This window comes from Delphinus delphis, chromosome 10 (genome assembly GCF_949987515.2).
Source record: "Delphinus delphis chromosome 10, mDelDel1.2, whole genome shotgun sequence".
Classification (NCBI taxonomy): Eukaryota; Metazoa; Chordata; class Mammalia; order Artiodactyla; family Delphinidae; genus Delphinus; species Delphinus delphis.
In genome coordinates this window covers 101850836-101876410 of record NC_082692.2, presented here as the reverse complement: position 1 = coordinate 101876410, position 25575 = coordinate 101850836, and the positions used below count along the sequence as shown (strand labels likewise).

General features: G+C 52.4%; 1 protein-coding gene across 2 annotated transcripts in view; it reads right to left on the bottom strand.

Moving 5' to 3' along the window:
• ACAD9 (acyl-CoA dehydrogenase family member 9) overlaps window positions 1-25575 on the bottom strand; it is a 60238-nt gene that overhangs the window by 423 nt on the left and 34240 nt on the right. The window contains exons 4-17 of one of the 2 annotated variants that reach the window (XM_060023137.2): window positions 22593-22699; window positions 21762-21862; window positions 20966-21044; window positions 19370-19544; window positions 18755-18828; window positions 6977-7052; window positions 5467-5537; window positions 5095-5214; window positions 4383-4511; window positions 2602-2681; window positions 1909-2035; window positions 1641-1718; window positions 1008-1136; window positions 338-410 (exon numbers count right to left, since the gene is read on the bottom strand). In XM_060023137.2, the coding sequence (XP_059879120.1) occupies window positions 338-410; window positions 1008-1136; window positions 1641-1718; window positions 1909-2035; window positions 2602-2681; window positions 4383-4511; window positions 5095-5214; window positions 5467-5537; window positions 6977-7052; window positions 18755-18828; window positions 19370-19544; window positions 20966-21044; window positions 21762-21862; window positions 22593-22699 (1419 nt within the window). Of the gene's footprint in view, window positions 1-337; window positions 411-1007; window positions 1137-1157; window positions 1366-1640; window positions 1719-1908; window positions 2036-2601; window positions 2682-4382; window positions 4512-5094; window positions 5215-5466; window positions 5538-6976; window positions 7053-18754; window positions 18829-19369; window positions 19545-20965; window positions 21045-21761; window positions 21863-22592; window positions 22700-25575 lie in introns of those variants that run through there. The other variant, XM_060023138.1, reaches the window with a different exon arrangement.

Here is a 25575-nt window from a genome sequence, read left to right as displayed (position 1 = left end):
GTGATCTTCGGAAAAAAATGTTCCAGCAATTCCTGTTATCACGAAGTCAGCCCTCCGGTGTGAAGGAGCCCTGAAGGTGGCAGCCCCGTCCCCAGGAAGTGATTGTGGGCTGCCCCCTGGCGACCCCACCTGCTGGAGAAGCCATTTCGTCATCCCCACTGCAGGCGGTGATAGCCGCGTCAGCACGGTGGGTGTGGGGTGCCAGTGCTCAGAGTTGCGTGGAGTCCCGCGCTCCTCCCTCCGCAGGTCAGCTGGGTACAGGGGTCCCCCCAAGAGGCTCTCACCTGGCATCAGGTCCCACCCCCCCACTCTCCCCCAACCTGAGCCGCCCACTTACACTTGTCCAGCTGAGACAGAGCGAAGAGATTCTGGTAGTAAGCTTCCGTGCAGAAGATGTTGGCCAACAGAACCTGCCAGAACCAAAGTCCGAGAGGATGACTGCGGAGGACCCTGGGATCGCTGGGCCTTAGCACCGCCCGGCCTGGAGCCTGACCTCTGAGCTTCAAAGAACTCGGTCAGCCAAAGTGGGCAGCTTGACCAGAGTCAGGTGGCCTGGCTCAGAAGCCATGGCAGCCGTGAGCCAAACCAGCCCTGTCCCCAGGGCAAGTGACTCAATCCCTGCAGGCACGGTGCACGTCAAGACTGCGGGCGTGCACACAGCAGGTGCTCAGACTGCACCCACCCTGCTGTGAGGGCGCTGGGTTTCGGATTCCACACTCACTCCCCCTCCCCGCCCCCAGGCAGGAAGGTGAAGGGCAGTGGCCCTGTGTCCTGAACAGCACAGACCCGCCCATGGGAGCTGAGAGCACCAGCTATGGCCACGGACACAACTTGGCAACCCCACCCATTTCTGGGTCAGCTGGCGTGGACCCGTGCTCACCCTGACCCCCGGGACACAGCCCTGGACGCGCCCAGCCCCTCCCTTCCCCACTACCCAGCCTCATTAAAGTGCAGCAGGAGGACCCCTGCAGGGAGGCTGCCTGTGCAGGTGGGAGGGGCGGGCCCACCTCATGGTCGTGGTTCTGGAGCCCCACGCGGATAGAGCGGCTGGCCCGCGACAGCACGGCCGTCATCCCGTACAGGTTGATGAGGATGTTGGCCACTCGCTTCAAGACCAACTGCTCCTCCACGATGGTCTGGGAACAGAGGGCAGGGTGGAGACTGGCCACCCGGACACGACTCCAACACACTCTTCCAGGCCCACCTTTGCTGATCTCTGAGCCTCTCTCTACACCCTGGGGGAGCAGGGCTAACACTGCCTTCCCTTCGGGTTTTCCCTTAGCTCTGTCCAGATCTGGGCAGGAGTCAAGACAAGATCATGTCCCAGAAGCCGGGCTGAGAGCACCGGCCAGTGCTTATTACCACCTTTGGGTGCAAGAAACACAGATCAGGGCCTAAGAGTAAGGTCCAGGTGGGGCTACCCCTCCCGGCTCCAGGGAGCCTCTGGTCACCTAGAAGGTGCCCACCCAGCAGGGGCTCCCCCCACGCTCCCCAGCTAGCTGAGTGGTCCCCAGGGCAGGCAGCCACAGCCAGCCCTGCTTCCCCAGCCCTCCAAGGTGACCAAGATTTCTAGGCCTGGTCCCCACGCTTGGCAAAATGTCATCTCACAGATGCTGGCCCGCTTCGCTGCCCCCAGGTACCTTGCCAAAGCGAAGCAGCAGGGTCTCCACCGTGCGGCTGAAGTAGTGCACATTCTGCTCGAGCTTGTGGGCACTGTCCTGGGGGGCCGGGGGGAGGATTCTGCTCAGCACCGCCCTCCCGTGGTGCCCAGGCCCTGCTGCCAGGCTTGGCTGTCCTCCACCGTGACGGTGGAGAAGGCACCTGGTGACCCTCGGACTGCCTGGTCCTCCCCGGTGCCCCCGCCACGCCCCCTCTGGGAAGGGGATACCCCTGGCTGGACCCACTCACCTCCATGCTGGGGTGCACGGCTCCGAGCTTCCCTGTCAGCCCAAGGTCCACAGTTCGGCCCAGGGAGTCCCGAACCCTCTGGCTGACAGTCTCCATGATGGTGGTCACATTGCCCTGTTTAAGCTGCCTGCAGAGAACCCAGGCTCTGTAAGCAGAGGCCCTGCAGCCGGCTCCTGCTGCCCAGCAACACGGCCCCGCCTCCATGCCAGCAGCTCTAGGGAACCCGGGCAAAAGCTCCCTGACTATGCAAAGCCAGAGGGGCCAACCCAGGACCTGGACAGTTCGTCAGGGAGCAGCCGTCTCCTGTACAGCCCGAGGGGACACCCAGGTCACACCTGCTTCCAGGTTATTCTCTCCCCGAGAGCCTGAGAAGTCCTCTGGGCCAGCCATGCCTGGGCGCTGGCAGGGACTACTCACTGTCCTGGCCCCAGGGTGGGGGCAGGAGAGGAAACCAGTCCTGTGTTGGCCTTGGAGCTGGCGTCTCTCCTTGCCCCGGTTCTAGACGGGAGCTGCAGGGGAGGAGGGCAGGGCCCTGGCGGCTTCCCTCCCTCCAGCCAGCCTGTGAGCCAACTGAGCCCTGCCAGGCTGCACGCCTGGTCTACGGATGAGGCGGCGCCCTTCTCTGGCTGCCCTGGGACAGGCCTCTGCTGGGCAGGGTGGACCCGAGGGGCAGACGGTGGACGTGGTACCTACTTGACCCTTGCAGTCAGGATGCGGCCGGCATGCTGCAAGCCTGTCAGGGCGATGTACATCCGGAGAATCTCGTTGGTTCCCTGTGGCCAACATTATCCAGGTCAAAGGCTGCCCACGTCAGGGCAGCCCTAGCAGTGCCGCGTGTGTGACTGGCTAGGCCCTGCTGCATCCCGCTCACTCTTCAGAAGCAGCTGGGAGCAGGGCTGTGACTGGGGGCCAGGGCAACACGTGGGCTACTGCTTCCACGGGACAAGTTGGGGCTGACCAGATGGCGGCGGCCTCCCTCTGGGACCTACCCCATCCCATGACCGACTGTGCATGAGTCATTCCTTTTTCTAAGCTTCCGATTTTACTTCTTTTAAGCAGAGAAACAGCCCCCTTAAAAGAAGTGAAGGGTACTAGTACCCAGGACACAAGTCCTTAGTGGACCCACTACTAGCTCAGTCCAGGCCCGGCTCCTCGGGAAGCAGCTGGCCGCACCGCAGTGCCAGGTGCCAACACCGCGGGGGCTACCTCTTCCCTGCTGCCACCCCTGGGCACCCCCCCCCGCAACCGTGAGCCATGTGACCTCAGGGACGCAGACCAGGGGGCTTGTGCCTGTCGTGCACAGTGGTGCTGAGAGTCAGAGAGGCGGGGCTGGACTGGGGCACAACGCCAGGCCGCGCCACGGACGGAGACTCCATGGGAGCAGAAGTGGCAGCAGGGAGAACTCCAGGCTGACCCAGGCCCGTCCCGCTGGTCTTGGCTTCACGCTGAGGGCCCTGCACCCCTCAGAGCCCCTGAACCCGTGCTGACCACCCCACCAGCCACAGAGGACCGCACTCGCCCGGGCCAAGGGGAGGGGCCTTGGGAGAGGCAGGCCTGGGGCAGCAGGGTCGTGAGGTGGGACCTGTCCCTGGGGCCTCGGGCTGGCCGCGCCCTGTCCACTAAGGGAGAGGACACAGGGGACACCAGCAGCCAATGCGGTCTTTCCCCTGGAGGGGGAGCCCCCCAGGCACCCAGCCTCGCACTGGTCCCAGGGTCTGCCTCCGCACACCTGTGTCCAGCCTGAAATCCTGGCCGGCCTCCCTCCACAGCCGCTGGCCGCACCGCTGCCACCTACGCCCTGGGCAGGCTTGGGGCATTTCCAGGGTCGCGAATGCAAGCAAGCCATTCTCTGCTCCAAACTTTGTTACTGCTTCCCGGCCCTCACAGTACGATCCAAATAGGCTTCCATGGCTGGCTACTCTCTGGCCTTCCCGCCCAGCCCCTCTGCCCTGCCCACCCTGCCCCACCAATACCCCAGCCCCGCCGAGCAGGACCGGCCGCTGCTCCCTCCGTTTACCTGGTGCCGGCAGGTAAGGTCCCGTCAGGACCTGGCACACTCCACTCCCCTGCCCTCTCTGCCCCCAAGGCCAAGTGCGCTCCTTCCTGAGACCCCAGCCCCTCACCACACTGGTGTTCTGGAATTGTCCTCTCTCAGCCAGGCTGCACGACCAGACCAGTAGCGCCCCAAAGGCGACTCTGGGGTCCCAATGCCCTTTCCTCCCTGCTCCCAGCCTGTGAACTCCCAACATCAGAGGTGCCGGGGAACGCCCTTGGGGTGACCCTGCCAGCTGCCTCATCACCTGGAATGGGCACTGGAGGCTGCACCCCGGCCTCCCAGGCGGAGACCTGTGGGCGGTCAAGCGAGAGGACGCGCCAGCCGGCCTGGGCTCTGCGGCCTGGCGCCAGGACCATGAGGCTCTGGGGTCCACGGCAGAGCGGGGCGGGGCCGAGAGCCCGGCGGGCGGCGCACTCACCTCGAAGATGAGCAGGATGCGGCTGTCGCGCAGGATGCGCTCGTACGGGTAGTCCCTCATGTAGCCTGAGCCCCCGAGGACCTGGAGCGCCTCGCTCACACACTGCCAGGCGGCCTCGGAGCTGAACACCTGCCGTGGACCCGGGGCAAGGTCAGCACGGGGCCGTCAGCCCCAAAGCCCCTTCAGGAGGAGGACCCTCTGCCTCGGGGCCAGGTGGCTGCGGACGGGGTGGGAGGCTCCACGCGGAGGACTGGGCTTTGGGATGAGACGACCCAGGTAGGAGCCCTGACGGTCACGTCTCACTGGTGGCCAAAAACTGACCCCCCTCCCCAAAACAAGACAGAAGCACAGGGAACTCTGTGCTATTTACCTCAACCAGCTATTTCATGAAAGGAAGTTTTGATACCAAAATGCAGGAAGACCACAGACTCAGGACAGCACAGTCCTTCCCAAGGAAGCCCAGCTGCTTTGTTAGGAAGACAGGAAGTTACAATACACAGTGTGTATCCTCTTCTTTTGCTGTCATCACCAGCAGCTTGCTGGGAGACACTGGCCTCTCGTAAGCTGGACGCTGTCCTCTGCTGCTGCTCCTACGCTACTCTGCTCTCCCCGGCTGCATCCCAGGGGTGCCTGGCACGGTGGGTACCTCGTAAATACCTCAGCAGCGACAAACTAAGGAGGAGGACGGCAGGCACGCCGTGCGTGGGGTTACCTTCACCATGGCGGCCTCGATGGAGCAGTCAGGGAAGCCCGGCTGGTCCAGCATCCCCGCGGTGAGGTAGGCCATACTTTCCATCACGTAAGCCTTCTGAGCCATCAGGGCAAACTTCTCCTGGAGTGTTCAGAAAAATACACAATCAAGAAAGAATCTGCCTGTACTGAGACCCAAACCTGCCGAGCAGCAGAGAAGGTAATTCAGACCAGGCCCAGTGCCCAAGAGCACCAAGGCCCGGCACTCGTAAAAGGGGCCACGTGCTCATCTTCTCCCCGAATCACCGCCTAGGAGTCGGCAGTACAGACCCCCAAGCACACTTTCAATGCCCACGAGGTAGAGTCAGCCCGTGCGGTGCTTGACCCTCCATACCTGAATCAAGCCAAACTCGCTGAGGTTCCTGTTGAACTGTTTCCTCGTGCAGGCGTACTCGGCGGTCATTTCTGAAGAGGAGCAGAGTTATCAAAGAACAATTTTCCGGCTGTCTTAAAACGATTTCCTCAGTCTATCGTCACCACCCTTCAAACACTCAGGCAGGATCTACGAGAAGCAGGTCTGCTGAGACCGACACCCTGAAAATGAGTCCTGTCTTCCAACATCTCCGGGTTCAGGAGTGACTGTCCCCTCTGAGTGGCACCCAGGGTGGGGGACAGAGCAGGATCAGGAGCCAGTCAGACACGTCTGGACCCAACTGTTGCTCTTAGCAGCCGAGCCTGGGCCACGTGGTCTCCCTGCCCTCATCAACACTATTGACCTCAGAGACACAGCAAAGGCCACGGGACGCCCTGCACAGAGAAGCAGGCTCACACCAGGCACATATGTCCGTCTGGCAGCAGGAGGGTGGCCTGTGGCTTCCGCGCCAGCCCTGCAGGCATGCACGTGCCCACAGTGGACCCCCTCCCTGCAGCCAGCACTCTCCCAACACTCCCCACGGACATTCACGCGTAACCCACTCTCACAGCGGGCTCGCATGGTAGACACCCAGGGTGGACAGGCTCCCACATTCCCCCATTTCTGGGCCTTGCGATCTCAGGGGCTCTACATCCTCTGGGGACAGACTGACCACGAGAGCGAAGCCCTTGCATTGAGGAGTTTTCCAGACAAGGAAGCACAGTCCAGATGGGCTCAGGGCCTTGGGGGAAGCTTAGCAGAGGGAGACAAGCCCTGAGCTCGCAGTCTGATCGGGGAGTGTGATCTCGGGCAAATCACTCCCCCGCTCTGAGCGTCCGTCCCTTTGTCTATAAACGAACTCTGCCCTGAACTCTGAGCAGCTTCCTGAGCACCCAGTGGGGAGCTGGCCCCGGGTACGCCCGCACCACAGCCAGGGCCCTGCGTGTCCCTGTGGTCCCTCGCACAAAGCAAACATGGCAGTGATGTTCCGTGCCCCCCAAAACCCCTATCAGGCTGTTTTAACTTCACTGGCAAAGGGAAGTCTAGGGTTCAGTGCCCATAAAAGAGGAAAGGGACAATCCAAAGGCTGAGGGCCCAGGGTCCCCCAAGCTGACCCCGCGGCTCACCCGCTGTGCAGAGTCATCCACAGACAACCAGTGCTCAGGCTTTTCAGAGTCCAGCTCACATTCAGGTGTTCACTCAGCGGGCAGAGCAGCCACCCCTCTCTACCTCCACCAGAAGGTCCCCCCCCCCCCGCCTCCCCCATCCTGTGCGTGTTGAAACCTCAACACTAGCCCTTCAGGGGCAGCCTCAGTGCACCCTTCAGTCTAAATTGAAGCCCTGATCCTAGACTTGGCCAGGACTGGCTGTCAGCAGCCTGGCTCAGTGCTGGCCCGCCCGCCCAGGGACGTGGCAGAGCCCCTGGGCCGGAGCAGGCAGGGGCACCAGGGGTAAGTCTGCTGCAAAGGGCTGCTGTCCCTGACTTACGTACCGATCAGTTTCTTGAGCATCCCAGCCACGGCACTGCCCATGCTGAACCGCCCGCTGTTGAGGATGTTCATGGCCACCTGCAGAGAGAGAAGGGCTCAGCGCGGGTCCAGCTGGGAAAGCTGAGGGCCCCAGAGGGCTGAAGGGGACAGACCGCAACAGTGCTCATCTGCTCTTACCAAAAGCTTTCCTGCAGACAACAGGCAGCATCCAGATGGAGTTAACCATCCTGCCAACCCTCCCCGGGCCGGGAGAGAACAGTCCCAACGCCTCAGAACCAGGCAACCTGTCACTGAGATGCTCTCACAAACATCCCTGAAGGCACCCCCCCCCCCGAAAAGAAAAGAAATGGGACACCCTTATCCTAAAGGAAGTGGCCACTTCCCTCAGCCTCAGGGGAAGAGAGCAGAAACTAAGACTGGCTGGGTACCCACTGCCAACTCCTCACTTCCCCAGCAACGCTTCAGCGTCAGGGTCCTCCTTTCACAGATGAAGAGCCAGAGGTTCCAAGTGGGGAGCCAGTCACAGACAGAGCACACAGCTGCCTGACATGCACGCCCGTGCACCCTGCACTGAGCCAATCCCTTTCACAGACGTGACGCGCTCCTCCCCCCGCAGAGCCTACAGTAATGACCCTAGCTAAGGAGTTCTGTCAGCCTCACGCCTCTCTTCCAACCCCAACTTTCTCCCTAAAGCCGACGGCAAGCACACACACTGCTTCCCAAGTACCAGACTACCTGGGTTTGGGGAGGCACCCCCTTACAGACCTAAAGGGACCTAGAGACCATAGCCACCCCGGCAGCAGGGGAGGAGGGGCATCCCAGGCACACGGTGGACGTGTGGCCACCAGCACCAGGCTCCTAGAGGACGCTGTCACCTGCCCACCTCTGCTCAAGCCTGTGAGGCCCAAGGAGGAGGCGTCAAGGCAGGGCTGGGGCCTGGGGGCAGCAGGCAGCCTGGGGCTCAGCTTCACACGTGGCACTGCTTGTACTGACTGCTCGCCTGCGTGACTGGGATTAACCAAACGTGCCTCTGAATTTGAATTTATGACTACTTGCTAAATAACCTGAATGGAGACTCTCAAAACAGATCCTGTGGGGCTGGGGAGACTGGAAACACCTGCTCCAGCCACTGGGCAGGCAGCACTGGTCCTGACAGGCGAGTCCGAGGCGGGTGGGCAACTCGGTGGGCACGGCCAGAAGCTGGGGCTCGGCGAGGTCACAGTGCAGTGTGACCTGTTGTGCCTCCGCTCGGGCCTGTGACCTGTAATGTCAGACTCCCTGTGTCTCAGGACATGGAGGGGGGACGAGGAGGGGGACACCGGTCCTGCTTGACCTGCCAGGACTGCAAGCAGGAACTGAACCCCCACCCTTGGTCCCTTCTCCCAGCCTGGTTCTTAAAGGCCGCCTCACAGCTGCATGAACAAACTTACGTCACAGCCCCTTCGTGGTTGATTCTCAGCTTCACTTACCACAAGAACAAGAGGAGGAGAGGACTGGACACCAGGCCCCAGTCCCCAGGAGGATGGAAGGCCTGGCCAGCTCAGCCTTACCTGAAAGGGCTCGTGAGCCTAGGCGTTCCCTCCCACCCAGGCCTGATCCTGCTGCGTGGTCACCTTCCTACCGCAGAGCAGTCCCCTCCCACAACTACACTCCAGGTACGAGACACGGCCGTCCCCGCAGCCCCCGTCGCTGACTGCCTCTGCGCCCCGATGAACCTCCTACTTGACCGCACGAGGCATCGGCACTCCCCGGGCCTGTGGTCATCCTACCCGCCATCGCTGGGATCACCCTAGCGTGTCGCGCTTTTCAGTGCTGAGGCTGACTGGCAGGCAATCCCACTCATCACAAGATAGGGCTTTAGAAATCTGTTTTTCCTTTGCATACTAAAACCATCACTTCTCACCTAACACAATGGAAAAAAAATTTTTAATGCAGAGTTGGAAAGGACTGGGGAAAGACCTTACACACAGTCCAACCGTCCAGCAGGCAACATGGCAACATGGACCAAGAACTTAAAAATGACCACGTCCTCTGACCCAGAAACTTGACTGGTATTTAAACTCAGGAGGTGATGAGAGAAGTGTGCAAGTTATGTATAAGGATACATGCCATGCAGTGCAGTCCCGAGTGGGGAAGAAGGGAAACTGCACTAAATGCTCGATCCTGGAGACCCAGGGACAGTGAATGTGGCGTCACCACATGAGGAAATGCTGTGTGGTTCTGAACCTCAGCAAATCAAATTCCCTAGCATGAAAAGACTGAGGGCTTGTTGATAAGTGAAAAATACCAGCTATCACCTCTTACACACACACACACACACACACACACACACACACACGCAGAAATATTTCAGTGATGTAAGCTATTTAAAAAGATCTAGAAAGACAAGCACCAAAAGTGTGAACAGTGGAGACAGCAGAAGCAAGAAGAACTGCAATCCTGCAGCCTGTGGAACAAAAACCACATTCACAGAAAGACAGACAAGATGAAAAGGCACAGGGCTATGTACCAGATGAAGGAACAAGGTAAAACCCCAGAAAAACAACTAAATGAAGTGGAGATAGGCAACCTTCCAGAAAAAGACTGCAGAATAATGATAGTGAAGATGATTCAGTACCTCGGAAAGAGAATGGAGGCAAAGATCGAGAAGATATAAGAAACGTTTAACAAAGATCTAGAAGAATTAAAGAACAAACAGAGATGAACAATACAATAACTGAAATGAAATATACACTAGAAGGAATCAATAGCAGAATAACTGAGGCAGAAGAACGGATAAGCGACCTGGGAGACAGAATGGTGGAATTGACTGCTGCGCAACAGAATAAAAAAAAAGGATGAAAAGAAACGAAGACAGCCTAAGAGACCTCTGGGACAACATTAAACGCAACAACATTCACATTCTAGGGGTCCCAGAAGAAGAAGAGAGGGAGAAAGGACCCAAGAAAATATTTGAAGACATTATAGTCGAAAACTTCCCTAACATGGGAAAGGAAATAGGCACCCAAGTCCAGGAAGCTCAGAGAGTCGCATACAAGATAAACCCAAGGAGAAACATGCCGAGACACATAGTAATCAAATTGGCAAAAATTAAAGACAAAGAAAGATTATTGAAAGCAGCAAGGGAAAAATGACAAATAACATACAAGGGAACTCCCATAAGGTTAACAGCTGATTTCTCAGCAGAAACTGTACAAGCCAGAAGGGAGTGGGCATGACATATTTAAAGTGATGAAAGGGAAGAACCTACAACAAGATTACTCTACCCAGCAAGGATCTCATTCAGATTCGAGGGAGAAATCTAAAGCTTTACAGACAAGCAAAGCTCAGAGAATTCAGCACCACCAAACCAACTCTACAACAAATGCTAAAGGAACTTCTCTAAATAGGAAACACAAGAGAAGAAAAGGACCTACAAAAACAAACCCAGGGCTTCCCTGGTGCCGCAGTGGTTAAGAATCTGCCTGCCAATGTGGGGGACACGGGTTCGTGCCCCGGTCCAGGAGGATCACACATGCCGCGGAGCAGTTAGGCCCGTGAGCCACAATTACTGAGCCTGTGCATCTGAAGCCTGCGCTCCACAATGGGAGAGGCCGCGACAGTGAGAGGCCCACGCACCGTGATTAAAAAAAAACCCAAAAAACCATAACAATTAAGAAAATGGTAATGGGAACATATATATCAATAATTACCTTAAACGTGAATGGATTAAATGCTCCAACCAAAAGACACAGGCTCGCTGAATGGATACAAAAACAAGACCCATATATATGCTGTCTACAAGAGACCCACTTCAGACCTAGGGACACATACAGACTGAAAGTGAGGGGATGGAAAAGGATATTCCATGCAAATGGAAATCAAAAGAAAGCTGGAGTAGCAATACTTGTATCAGATAAAATAGACTTTAGAATAAAGAACGTTAGAAGAGAAAAGGAAGGACACTATATAATGATCAAGGGATCAATCCAAGAAGAAGATATAACAGTTGTAAATATATACGCACCCAACATAGGAGCACCTCAATACATAAGGCAACTGCTAACAACTATAAAAGAGGAAATTGACAGTAACACAATAGTGGGGGACTTTAACACCTCACTTACACCAGTGGACAGATCATCCAGACAGAAAATACGGAAACACAAGCTTTAAGTGACACAACAGACCAGAGAGATTTAATTGATATTTATAGGACATTCCATTCAAAAACGGCAGATTACACTTTCTTCTCAAGTGCACACAGAACATTCTCCAGGATAGATCACATCTTGGGTCACAAATCAAGCCTCAGTAAATTTAAGAAAATTGAAATCATATCAAGCATGTTCTCTGACCACAACGCTATGACATTAGAAATAAATTACACGGAGAAAAACGTAAAACACACAAACACGTGGAGGCTAAACAATATGTTACTAAATAACCAAGAGATCACTGAAGAAATCAAAGAGGAAATCAAAAATACCTAGAGGGCTTCCCTGGTGTCACAGTGGTTGAGAGTCTGCCTGCCGACGCAGGGGGACACGGGTTCGTGCCCTGGTCCGGGAAGATCCCACATGCCGCGGAGCGGTTGGGCCCGTGAGCCATGGCCGCTGAGCCTGCGTGGCCGGAGCCTGTGCTCCGCAGCGGGAGAGGCCACAACAGTGAGAGGCCTGCGTACCACAAAAAAAAAAAAAAAAAAAAAAATACCTAGAGACAAATGACAATGAAAACACGACAATCCAAAACCTATGGGATGCAGCAAAAGCAGTTCTAAGAAGGAAGTTTATAGCAATAAAATCCTACCTCAAGAAACAACAAACATCTCAAATAAACAATCTAACCTTACACCTAAAGGAACTAGAGAAAGAAGAACAAACAAAACCCAAAGTTAGTAGAAGGAAAGAAATCATCAAGATCAGAGCAGAAATAAATGAAATAGAAACAAAGAAAACAATTGGAAAGATTAATAAAAGTAACAGCTGGTTCTTTGAGAAGATAAACAAAACTGATAAACCTTTAGCCACACTCATCAAGAAAAAGAGGGAGAGGACTCAAATCAATAAAATGAGAAATGAAAAAGGAGAAGTTACAACAGACACTGCAGAAATACAAAGCAACCTAAGAGCCTACTACAAGCAACTCTATGCCAATAAAATGGACAACCTGGAAGAAATGGACAAATTCTTAGAAAGGTATAACCTTCCAAGGCTGAACCAGGAAGAAATAGAAAATATGAACAGACCAATCACAAGTAATGAAATTGAAACTGTGATTAAAAATCTTCCAACAAACAAAAATCCAGAACCAGATGGCATCAGAGGTGAATTCTATCAAACATTTAGACAAGAGCTAACACCCAACCTTCTGAAACTCTTCAGAAATTTTCAGGGGAAGGAACACTGCCGAACTCATTCTATGAGGCCACCCTGATACCAAAACCAGACAAAGATACTACAAAAAAAGAAAAGAACAGTTCAGTATCACTGATGAATACAGATGCAAAAATCCTCAACAAAATACTAGCAAACAGAATCCAACAACACATTAAAAGGATCATACAACATGATCAAGTGGGATTTATCCCAGGCATGGAAGGATTCTTCAATATAGGCAAATCAATCAATGTGATACACCATATTAACAAACTGAAAAAGAAAAACCATACGATCATATCTCAATAGATGCAGAAAAAGCTTTTGACAAAATCCGACACCCATTTCTGATAAAAACTCTCCAGAAAGTGGGCATAGAGGGAACCTACATCAACATAATAAAGGCCATATACAATAAACCCACAGCAAACATCATTCTCCATGGTGAAAAACTGAAAGCATTTCCTCTAAGATCAGGAACAAGACAAGGATGTCCACTCTCACCACTATTATTCAACATAGCTTTGGAAGTCCTAGCCATGGCAATCAGACAAGAAAAAGAAATAAAAGGAATACAAATTGGAAAAGAAGAAGTAAAACTGTCACTGTTTGCAGATGACATGATACTATACATACAGAATCCTAAAGATGCCACCAGAAAACTACTAGAGCTAATCAATGAATTTGGTAAAGTTGCACGATACAAAATTAATGCACAGAAATCTCTTGCATTCCTATACACTAATGATGAAAAATCTAAAAGAGAAATTGAGGAACACTCCCATTTACCATTGCAACAAAAAGAATTAAATACCTAGGAATAAACCTACCTACAGAGAGAAAAGACCTGTATGCAGAAAACTATAAGACACTGATGAAAGAAATTAAAGATGATACAAACAGAGAGATATACAGTGTTCTTGGATTGGAAGAATCAATATTGTGAAAATGACTATACTACTCAAAGCAATCTACAGATTCAATGCAATCCCTATCAAATTACCAATGGCATTTTTTACAGAACTAGAACAAAAAAAACTCTTAAAATTTGTATGGAGACACAAAAGACCCTGAATAGCTGAAGCAGTCTTGAGGGAAAAAAATGGAGCTGGAAGAATCAGACTCCCTGACTTCAGACTATACTACAAAGCAACAGTAATCAAGACAGTATGGTACTGGCACAAAAACAGAAATATAGATCAATGGAACAGGATAGAAAACCCAGAGATAAACCCACACACCTATCGTCAACTAATCTATGACAAAGGAGGCAAGGATATACAATGGAGAAAAGACAGTCTCTTCAACAAGTGGTGCTGGGAAAACTAGACAGCTACATGTAAAAGAATGAAATTAGAACACTCCCTAATACCATACACAAAAATAAACTCAAAATGGATTAGAGACCTAAATATAAGACCAGACACTATAAAACTCTTAGAGGAAAACACAGGAAGAACACTCTGACATAAATCACAGCAATATCTTTTTGATCAACCTCCTAGAGTAATGGAAATAAAAACAAAAACAAATGGGACCTAATGAAAATTCAAAGCTTTTGCAAAGCAAAGCAAACTACAAACAAGACGAAAAGACAACCCTCAGAATGGGAGAAAATATTTGCAAATGAATCAACGGACAAAGGATTAATCTCCAAAATATATAAACAGCTCATTCAGCTCAATATTAAAAAAACAACCCAATCCAAAAGTGGGCAGAAGACCTAAATAGACATTTCTCTGAAGGAGAGATACAGATGGCCAAGAAACATATGAAAAGCTGCTCAACATCACTAATTATTAGAGAAATGCAAATCAAAACTACAATGAGGTATCACCTCACACTAGTTAGAATGGGCATCTTCAGAAAATCTACAAACAACAAATGCTGGAGAGAGTGTGGAGAAAAGGGAACCCTCTTGCACTGTTGGTGGGAATGTAAATTGATATAGCCACTATGGAGAACAGTATGGAGGTTCCTTAAAAAACTAAATATAGAATTATCATATGACCCAGCAATCCCACTACTGGGCATATACCCAGAGAAAACCATAATTCAAAAAGACACATGCACCCCAATATTCATTGCAGCACTATTTACAATAGCCAGGACATGGAAGCAACCTAAATGCCCGTCGACAGACGAATGGATAAAGAAGATGTGGTACATATATACAATGGAATATTACTCAGCCATAAAAAGGAATGAAACTGGGTCATTTGTAGAGATGTGTACGGATCTAGAGACTGTCATACAGAATGAAGTAAGTCAGAAAGAGAAAAGAAATATCGTGTATTAACGCATATATATGGAACCTAGAAAAATGGTACAGATGAACTGGTTTGCAGGACAGTACCTGAGACACAGATGTAGAGAACAAACGTAAAGACACCAGGGAAAGCGCCAGGGGGTGGGAGGTCGTGGTGTGATGAACTGGGAGATTGGGATTGACATATATACTAATATATACTACTAAAAAGGGTAACTAATAAGAACCTGGTGTATAAAAAAAATAAAATTCAAAAACATAAAATAATAATAAAATAGGTAAACAAAAAAGTGTGAACAGTGGATGGCAACTCCCCAGGGACGGGCTTCAGGGGACTCACGTGTTCCCTCATCTGTGTGTGACATCTGCACACAGATGCCCATTGTGTGTCCTCCACCTCCCCTACCCTCTGCTCCACACTTCCCAGGCAGCAGTGGCTGAAGCCCTGGCTGACGGTCCTTGGGTGATTCTTGTAATGCTCAGGAGGCCAGGGAGGTCCTGCTTTGATCCCTGTTCACAGCCAAGGTGGGGCAGCTTCCCACTGTGAAGACACTTACCCAGGCCACCCAGTAAATTAGGGCAGAGCAGCAATATAAAGACAAATAGCCCAATTTAAAGACGGGCAGAGATTTGGAAAAATGTTTCTTCAAAGGAGATAAACAACCCATGGAAACAACCTTAATGTCCACTGACAGATGAATGGATAAAGAAGATGTGGTACATATATACAATGGAATATTACTCAGCTATAAAAAAGAATGAAATAATGCCATTTGCAGCAACATGGGTGCAACTAGAGATTATCATAAAGTAAGTCAGAAAGACGTATTATCTGAAGTAAGTCAGAAAGAGAAAGACAAATACCATCTGGTATCACTTATATGTGTAATGTAAAATATGGCACAAATAAACGTATCTACAAAACGGAAACAGACTCACAGACATAGAGAACAGACTTGTGGTTGCCAAGGGGGAGAGGGGAGATGGAGAAAAGGATTGGGAGTGTGGGACTAGCAAATGTAAACTATTATATACAGAATGGATAAATAACAAGGTCTTACTGTATAGCACAGGGAACTATATTCAGTATCCTGTGACAAACCATAATGAAAAAGAGTATTAAAAAAAAAGAATGTCTGTATGTGTATAACAGTTACTTTGCTGTACAGCAGACAATGGCACAACACTGTAAATTAACTATACTTCAATAAAATATTGGGTTGGCCAAAAACTGACTTCAGTTTTTAAGTAATAATAAAAGACACATTTTTCATTTTCATCAAGAGCTTTATTGAACAACATATTCACAGTTTTGTTCCACTACCTCCACCATTTTTCAGGCAACTTCATAATTCCATCTTCGCAAAACTTTTTATCTTTTTGAGCAAAGAATTGTTCCAGGTACCTTTTACAGTATTCCAGGGAATTGAAATTTTTCCCATTAAGAGAATTTTGTAAAGACCAAAATAAATGGAAATCTGAAGCCTGGTTGAATATGGTGGATGAATCAGAACTTCCCAGCCAAGCTGTAACAGTTTTTGCCCGGTCATCAAAGAAACATGTGGTCTTCCATTATTCTGATGGAAGATCATGCATTTTCTGTTGATTAATTCCGGATGCTTTTCTTCAAGTGCTGCTTTCAGTTGGTCTCACTGGGAACAGTACTTGTTGGATTTAATCATTTGGTTTTCCAGAAGGAGCTCATAATAGAGGACTCCCTTCCAATCCCACCAATATATACAACATCACCTTCTTTGGATGAAGACCAGCCTTTGGTGTGGTTGGTGGTGGTCCATTTTGCTTGCCCCACAATCTCTTCCATTCCACATTATTGTACAGTATCCACTTTTCATTGCCGGTCACAATTTGTTTTGAAAATGGAATGTTTCATTACATTCCAGTAGAGAATCCATGTGGAAATATGGCCAAGAAGGTTTTTTTCACTTAACTTATATGGACCCCAAACATCAAAGTGATTAAGATAACCAAGCTGGTGCCAATGATTTTCAACATTTGATCTGGATATTTTGAGTATGTCGGCTATCTCTCTCATGGTATAACGTTGATTGTTCTCAATTAATGTCTCGATTGATATCTATCAACTTCAACTGGTCTACCCGACCGTGGAGCATCGTCCAGCAAGAAATCTCCAGCACAAACTTCACAAAACACTTTTGACATGTTTGATCGGTCACAGCACCTTCTCCATACACTGCACAAATATTTTTTTGCATTTCAGTTGCGTTTTTACCTTTCCTGAAATAATGAAACATAATATGCCCAAAGTGTTGCTTTTTTTTCTTCCACCTTCAATATTAAAATGGCTACACAAAAATTCACCAATTTTGATAAGTTTTTTTAAAAAATGCATGCTGATATGACAGCTGTCAAAATACGATCTAGCAAAATTGTTTCGAATGAAATTAAAGACAACTAAATGCTACTAGAGCCATCTTATGGAAAACATCGAACGAACTTTTTGGCCAACCCAATAAAATAAAATAAACAAAGGGGATAAATAGCCAATAAGCACATAAAAAGATGCTCAACACGACTAATCATCAGGGAAATGCAAATCAAACCACAACGAGATACACTTCACGCCCACGAGGATGGCTGTAATTTTAAAAATGGACGATCACACATATTGGCAAGGATGTGGAGCAACTGGAACCCTAAGGCACTGCTGCTGCGAATGTGAGACAGTGCAGCTGTTGTGGAAGAGTTTGGCGGTTCCCCAAAAAGCTAAACATAGAGTCACCATTTGACCCTCCATTTCTTCCAGGTGTGCGCCCAACAGAATGGAAAACAACATTCACACAAAAACGTGCATGACTGTTCACAGCAGCATTATTCAAATGGCCAAAAATTGAAACAACCCAAATGTCCATCAGCTGATGACAGATGGACAAAACATGGTCCATGCACATGATGGAACGTTACTCAGCTATAAGAAGGAGTGACAGCTGCTAGACTTGGATAAACCTTGAAAACCTTATGCAGCGTGAAAGAAGCCATACAGGAAGGACCACACATGGATTCCATCTAAATGAAACATTCAAAATAGGCAGATGGGGCTTCCCTGGTGGTGCAGTGGTTGAGAGTCTGCCTGCCCATGCAGGGGACACGGGTTCGTGCCCCGGTCTGGGAAGATCCCACATGCCACAGAGTGGCTGGGCCCGTGAGCCACGTCTGCTGAGCCTGCGCGTCCGGAGCCTGTGCTTCGCAACGGGAGAGCCCACAACAGTGAGAGGCCCGTGTACCGCAAAAAAAGAAAAAAAAAAAAAATCCGCCCGTCAGTGCAGGGGACACAGGTTCAAGCCCTGGTCCGGGAAGATCCCACATGCTGTGGAGCAACGAAGCCTATGCGCCACAATTACTGAACCTGTGCTCTAGAGCCCACGAGCCACAACTACTGAACCCACGTGCCACAACTACTGAAACCCGCACGCCTAGAGCCTGTGCTCCACAACGAGAAGCCACCGCAATGAGAAGCCCTCGCACCACAACGAAGAGTAGCCCCCGCTCACCGCAACTAGAGAAAGCCCGCACACAGCAACAAAGACGCAATGCAGCCAAAAACAAAAATAAAATACATTTATAAACAAACAAACACAACAGGCAGATCCACAGAAGCAGAAAGTGAAACAGCGACGGCCGAGCTCTGGGAGAGGGAAATGAGAAAGTATGGGGTGTCTTGCTGGGGTGATGGCAATGTTCTAGAATTAGACCATGGAGATGGTTGCACAAGCACAGTGAATATACTAAAAACCAACAAAGCATTCATTTGAAAATGGTAAATTTTGTCATGTGAATTACCTGTTATTAAATATATTCTTACTCTAAGAAAAAAAAATCAGGGTAAGCACTGAGGACCCAGGGCTGTGCATCCTGAGCTTTGCAGGGCCACTGGGCTGCTCTCTCCACTGGCTGGGGGAGGACTCTACCCCTACGTGAGGGAGGGTGAGACTGAGCGCTGCTGCACCCCTGCCTCCCAAGGCTGACTTCTCTCCGCTCTGCTGACCTCCATGCAGAGAGCCATGCATGGCCGCCCGGCCAGCCCAGCCCAGTGCACTGCCAGCAGGGAGGTGACGGGAAGCTGGGCCAACGCACACGAGACTGCAACAAAGGTCAGCACACGCAGGGCAACGCACCTTAAAGCCGCCTCCAACTTCTCCGAGGACGTTTTCCACGGGCACCCTGGTGTTCTCAAAGTGGACCTCGCAGGCTGGAACACATGACATCCAGGACCTCAGCTGAGGGGGACAAAGCGCTCTACCCCCGACCCCCACTCGAGGGACGCGGTTCATTCACTCACTCGCTCATTCATTCAGACCCTCCACAGTCCGAGCTAAGGGACCCAAGAGGCTGAGCCTCGTGAGGACCACAGGGCAGCTCCAGGTGGGCCGAGGGCCACTTACAGGATACCAGCCTCGAGTGAGCTGAGTGCCGACTGGGCTTAGGTGGGGAGGAGGGAGAAGGGAGGAAGGAGGAGTCCCAGGCTGGAAAGATGGGGTCTGCTGTACTGCAACACTGACCCAGGACCCCCAGCACCACCTCCCTCCAAGGCTGAGCGCCACAAGGTGGCGACGACCTCACCTTGAAGTCATCATTGCCCGATGTGTGGAGAGATTTTGCCAAATGCTCAGGTGGAAACAAAACTACTTAAGTCTCATGTTATCTTGATGTTTGATACCTTTTTATCAAGATAAAATCTCACCTTGTCTCTTTCTCTCTCATACACACACATGCATGCACGTGCCACTCACTGTTGGAGCCTCGGATGCCTAACTTATCCTCAGGTTTCCCGCTGGTGATTCCACCAAAGTTTCTCTCTACTATGAACGCTGTGACCTTGTCCTTTACTGAGCCATTAGAATCAACAACCTCTGTCTTTGCAAACACAGTAAAAACACTGGCTAGTCCTCCATTGGTGATCCAGACCTGAGGAAAGAAAGCAAAAGGGCTCCAGAGAAAACCAAACTACTACAAACTGGCCACCCTCAGCACCAGCTGCCCATCACAGCTCAGGCCAGAACGGGCTCAACCCAGCATCCCCAGGGCATGGATTTCCCCAGCAGACACAGGTGGCCCTGCACGTGTGTCAGTGCGTGTGTCACGCAGCTCTGGCTCAGCATGAAACAGCTGGGGGTGGGAGGGAGGCAGAAAGTAGTGAGGGAAAGCGGGAGGGGGAGGGGAGGGGGAGAAGGAGGGGAGAGAGGAGGATGGGGGAGGGGAGGGAGGGGAGGGGAGGAGGGGAGGGGAGGAGGGGAGGGGAGGGGAGGGGGGAGGGGGAGGGAAGGAGGGGAGGGGGGAGGGAAGGGGGAGGGGGGAGGGGAGGGGGAGGGGAGGGGGAGGGAAGGGGGAGGGGGGAGGGGAGGAGGGGAGGGGAGGAGGGGAGGGGAGGGGGAGAGGAGGGGAGAGGAGAGGGGGAGAGGAGAGGAGGAGGGGAGGGAGAGGAGAGGAGGAGGGGAGGGGGAGGAGGGGAGGAGGGGAGGAGGGGAGGGGGAGGGGAGGGGAGGAGGGGAGGGGAGGAGGGGAGGGGAGGAGGGGAGGGGAGGAGGGGAGGGGAGGGGAGGAGGGGAGGGGAGGGGAGGAGGGGAGGGGAGGGGAGGGGAGGGGGAGAGGAGGGGAGGAGGGGGAGGGGAGGAGGGGAGGAGGGGGAGGGGAGGAGGGGAGGGGGGAGGGGAGGGGGAGGGGAGGAGGGGAGGGGGGAGGGGAGGGGAGGGGAGAGGAGAGGGGACAGGGAGGGGGAGGGGGAACAGACTTCTCAACAAACTGCTCCATGTAGAACTTATTTGGATCTTAATTCAAGCAACTTGTTTGTAAAAAATAAGTATGAGACAATCAGGGAAGTTTGAACGTTAAGCAGATAGTAAGAAATGATCAAGGTTTAAGTGTATGCCGTGACTTTCTCAGGCCCGTCCTGCAGAGATGCACTGAGCTTGTCACGGCTGCCATCCAGGACTGCAGCGTGACGGAGGAAGCACTGAAGCCGGGAGACGGGGGTGGACGTTCACGACACTGAACTTTTGTGTTTCAAAATCCGTGTAATAAAAAGTTAAAAGAATGGACACACGAGAGCAGCTCAGGGAGGTGGGCAGCACTACGGAGGCCTGCAGGCTCAGGAGCCAGGACACCTTGGTTTCCATCCGGCCACTAAGCGGACGGTATGGTGGCGGGTCATGTAACCTCTCTGAGCCACCGTTTCTTCTTCCAAAAAGGAGGCACATCACCCGAGGATGACGGTTAAGGGGTGATGTGCCTGCCCTTTATGATCCCTGGAGCATGGGAAGTGGTCAGTGCGTGGTGGTGAAGGTCAGGACGGAGACCCTGACGCGGCCACGGAGGCCACGCAGCTGTACCTTGGAGCCATTGAGGACGTAGTGTTTCTTATCTTCACTTAACGTGGCCCTGGTCCGGATGGAGGCAGCATCGCTCCCACTGCGGCGAAAGAAATACGCGGTTGAGGGGTAATGCTGGAGACAAGACCCCACGGAAAACAAAGGGCCAGCTAATAGACATATTCAGCTTTGCAGCCACAGACAATCTGTAGACAGACGGGCATGTTCCAGTAAAACTTCATCTATGAAAACAGGTGGCGAGGTGGGTTTGGCCAACCCCGCTCTGTCACATCGGGTGAGAAGGCGGCAGCGACGACGTTTGGGAGGTCTAAACACGGAAATGCCGGCTCACGTGGGCTCTAAGCTCCCGCGAGGCGAGCGCAGGGGACCCAGGTCCCCAGGTGGGGAAGCAGGATGGAAAGGGGCTGGATAACGGACTTGCCCTGATGGCGGCTATGAGACTCGGGGCTCATCACCCCATCTCACTGAACCTCAGTTCACAGCCTGTAAAGTGGGCACAATACCACCCGCCCTTTATACTCTGAAAGTCGCTGTGAAGCCTGAATGCATTACTGTATATAAGGAGGGTTGCAAAGCACAAAGAAATTACAGGTGCTGTCAGCCATGTTATCTCATTTGTAAAGGTCACCAGGAAAGAGAAGTAAGGTAGAGATAAGAGAGCATGAAGAGAATGGGTGAGAAAAGCTGTGGACTCAACTCCCGGGAAGTCTTCAGGGAGGGAAGAAGCCAGCCACCCCGCTTCAGTAAAAAGAAAAGCCCCTGGACCCTGAAGCTGTGAGTGACGCGCAGGGCTGACCTGGCTGGCTCCGTCAGGCAGAAGGCGGCCACGTGCTCCCCGGAAGCCAGCTTGGGCAGGTACCTGGCCTTCTGCTCCTCGCTGCCGGCCAAGATGATGCCCTGGCAACACACACAGGCTGCTTTCAGCGGTGGCAAGAGAGAAGTGTGTGAAACGTGCTTGCAGAACACAGCCCCTCTGGAACACGCTTTCTTCACGCAAGAGCTGGCAGCCGCAGTAAAAAATGGGGAGCTGTTGGAGGGTCTGGGGAGCTGGGCTGCCAGGGAGACCCCCAAGCGCACAGTCCAGGGTGGCCTGGCACAGCTCCAGGAAGGGCCTCAGTCTTTCCGGCAATTCCTCCACTTCCCGGCAGGGTGGCCAGAGCCGGGTGGCTGGAGCCACAGCTGGTGCTTGGGCAGCGCCACGCCCGGGCACCAAGCTTGCTGTGCACTCAGCCCCCTCGGTTTCTACACTGAACAAGAACCACCCAAGGAATGAGCTGTGGGCCCCTGGACCTGCCCTGAAAGACTCCAAGCAGCGGAGTAGGAGGACAGGTGCCAACAGCAGGGGGGACACGCTCAGGCCCCGAGGGAGCCAATCAAGAGGTGGGGTCACCTCCAGCCTGTGGTGAAGGCAGGCTCCATGGAGGCAGTGGCATCTGGCCTGGGCCTGGAAGGATGGGTCAGAGGCGATGGGGCAGGAGGAGGTTTCAAAAGGAAGGACAGGGCCACCGAAGGGCACTGAGCACGGTACAGCGAGGCTGCAGGACAGTGAGGCTGCAGGACAGCGGGCCTTCCTCCGAGACGCTGAGCCGGCTGCCCCCTCGCCACTGCGGAAACCCAGACCCCTGACCTTGAGGCCGATGGCCTGGTGTGCTGCCAGCGTCACGGCGATGGAGCAATCCAGGCTGATGATCTCCCCCAGCCGCGCGTACATGGTGTTGGAGAGGCCCAGGCCACCTAGGGCAGAAACAGGCCAGCTTCACTTACGCTCCAGCCCCAAATTCCTCCCAGGAAAGGCAAGTGGCTTCATAAAGTCAGCTCCCCAATTTTTAAAAATCACAACACAGAATGGTACAAAGGAAACAGAAACTACCCATGAACTTGTCATTCAGAAAGAGCATTTTTGTGCACATCATCTCAGACTTCTTCTAGGCATGTAAGCATATACAGGTGTATATTTTAATATAAAAATGTAATATTTAATACAAAAACATATAAACACCTAAACACACAAAGTTACTTGAAATGCTGTGAATACTTCCTATCACAGATCTTGGGCTTCACAAACATGAACCCCATTCTGAAACCCACCCCCAGCATCTCGTGGCCTCCAGGAAAGGTCTCTCTGCCTGGGATACTGGCATCCGGGGTTGGGTCCTTCTGTCGCAGGGGTGCCCCGTGTGCTGTAGGACATGGGGTGGCATCCTTGACCTCTGCCCACTAGAAGTTCCCTCTCCTCCACAATTCTGACAACATAAATGTCTCTAGATGCTGCCAAATGCCCACCCAGGGTCGGGGGGCAAAGTCACCCTCGGAAGGAGTCAGTGTTCTAGGAGCAAAAAGAGAAAACACTAAAAACGCAGACTCCGCTGAACTTGGGTATTCTGCATTTTATCTTCAACTTCCAGTGGTGGTGGGGTGGCCTTGTGTGCACCTTACAAATGACTACCGGAGGCCTACGGTCACGTGCGGCCCAATTGCAGGGGGCGCCTTCCACACAAGGGGAGGGTCGAGTCCCTGCAGGGGTGCACAGCGTCCCCTGCGCTCAGCGGGGACCCAGGGAAGGCCAGGGCCCTGCGGCACCCATCACCATGCCGCTTTCAATCAAAACGCTTGTGCTCCTACTTATTTCACATACTGAAGTCAGTGTTGCTTGTTAAAAAAAAAAAAGCTGTGTATTTTTTTCCCCATGAAAGTATCAGAAAAATCATGGGGGGAGGACAATCAATGGGGACCGATGACAGGTGGGTGGAGACTGCTTGACGGGGGGAGGGGCTGAGGGGCCGGAAAGACCCGGGGGGTTCCCAGGGAACTGGGGGCGGAAACCAGGCTGCCGGTGGAAAGGCCTCTTTTCCAGGATGGCGGTTTCCAACCAGCCCTCAGAACACTCCAGGACTGGGAACAATTCCCGAAAATGTTTTGGCCATGAACATAAGGTTGCTGTCGCCTTAATCTCCCCAGGAAGGATTTTAAAAAAGGAAAGACAATGAAATAGTCCCAAATGTGACCACTGTCATCTCATGAAAGAGCATTTTCACACCCAAGAAGGGGACATAAAACAGGAATAAGGGATGGATTTGTGCAATCACATACACACACACACACACCACACACACACGTGCTGGCATAAGACACAGAGAGATGCAAAAAGACATATTCCAATTTCACACAAAAATTGTCTGGAGGAAAACTTAACTGCTGCTTCTCCTCAGTCAAGAAGCCGTTTCCTAACGCTTCTGAAGGGGAAACATAATCACCAACCTGGCTGTCTGCCAGCTTTCCTCCACTCTCTGTTTTCTCCAAACACTTATTTTTCTCAGCTCATGACACCAACTGCCGCTCTGTGGCTCAGCCCCACCTGGTCTCTCTTCTAATATTCGACGTGGCCCCCACCTTACGGCAGACAGTTCCCCGGGGCCTGTGAGTTACCGACAAGTGACACCGACAGGTCTCCAGGTGTGGGGAGAGCTCAGTCCCCGGTCCCCAGAGCTGCAGGTGTAGCTCCCCCCAGAGGCCTGTGCTGCATCCCGCCACCAGAGGGAGCAGCAACAGCAATTATTTCATGTTTTCTGCACAGACTGGAACTCCTTCCATACATTTGGAAACGCGGTGACAGGGATTTCATAGGATGACGAGTAGGAGACGTCCTTTAACAGCTTAATACACTGTGACAGACACACATATAAATGAAGATTTAACCTGATTAAAATATGCCTCTCAATTAAGGAAATCAGGCATCAAACTCGTTTGTTCTATATTTTCACATTTTGTCTCAGACTGCAGCAGCTGCAGGATAGGTCCCAGTGGGACTTCCTGCACAGGCAGCGAGGGCCCCCACCCTTGGCTGTGGGGTGGGGTGTGCGGGGGGCACAGGTCTCACTGAGATAAACCCGGCAGAGGCAGAACGTCAAGGATAGCTCCCGCGTCCGGGCCTCGCCGTGCAGGCCTAACCCACGGCCTGGCTGGGAGAACGTACCTGGGTGTCACACACCACCTACAGCTCTCGGGTCCAAACCACTGACCCTGTGCTCATGGAAGCCGCCTCAGCCTGGGCTCAGCGGGAGGGCTCAGAGAGCAGGGGGTGCGGGGTGAAGGCCACACGTCTTCGTCAAAAGATCCCAAGAGTGAAAATACAGGGACATGCGTCTGTGCCAGTGCTCGCGAGGGACTGTGTTTTGTCCCTGCTCCTCCCTCACACACTCCGTGCCTGTCCCCTCGCTCCCACAGAACTGAGAGGACCACCCCTATATCAGGCAGGAGACACACAAGCTGCACGACGGGCTCAGTCTAACAGGGCACAGCCACCGGGCGGGGATCCTGGGGGGAAGGCAGGGCCTTCCACTGTAAACCTCCAACAGCAACGAGCACGGCCCAGAGGACAACGGGCCTGCTCGCAAGCTCCCGAGACCAGGGCTCCACCTCCCCGAGGCGGCCCGCGCCCCACAGCCGTGCACCCACCCCTTTGGCCGCTGGGCCCTGGCCCCTGGGCGCACAGCGCGTGGCCTTCCCTACACACAAAAGCATTTGCGGGCCTGGGGCAGCTCCTCTGCCAGAGAGACCACAGGGCTTCACAGTGGAGACCACGCTGCACCGGCCCGAGCTGGCCGGAGGTG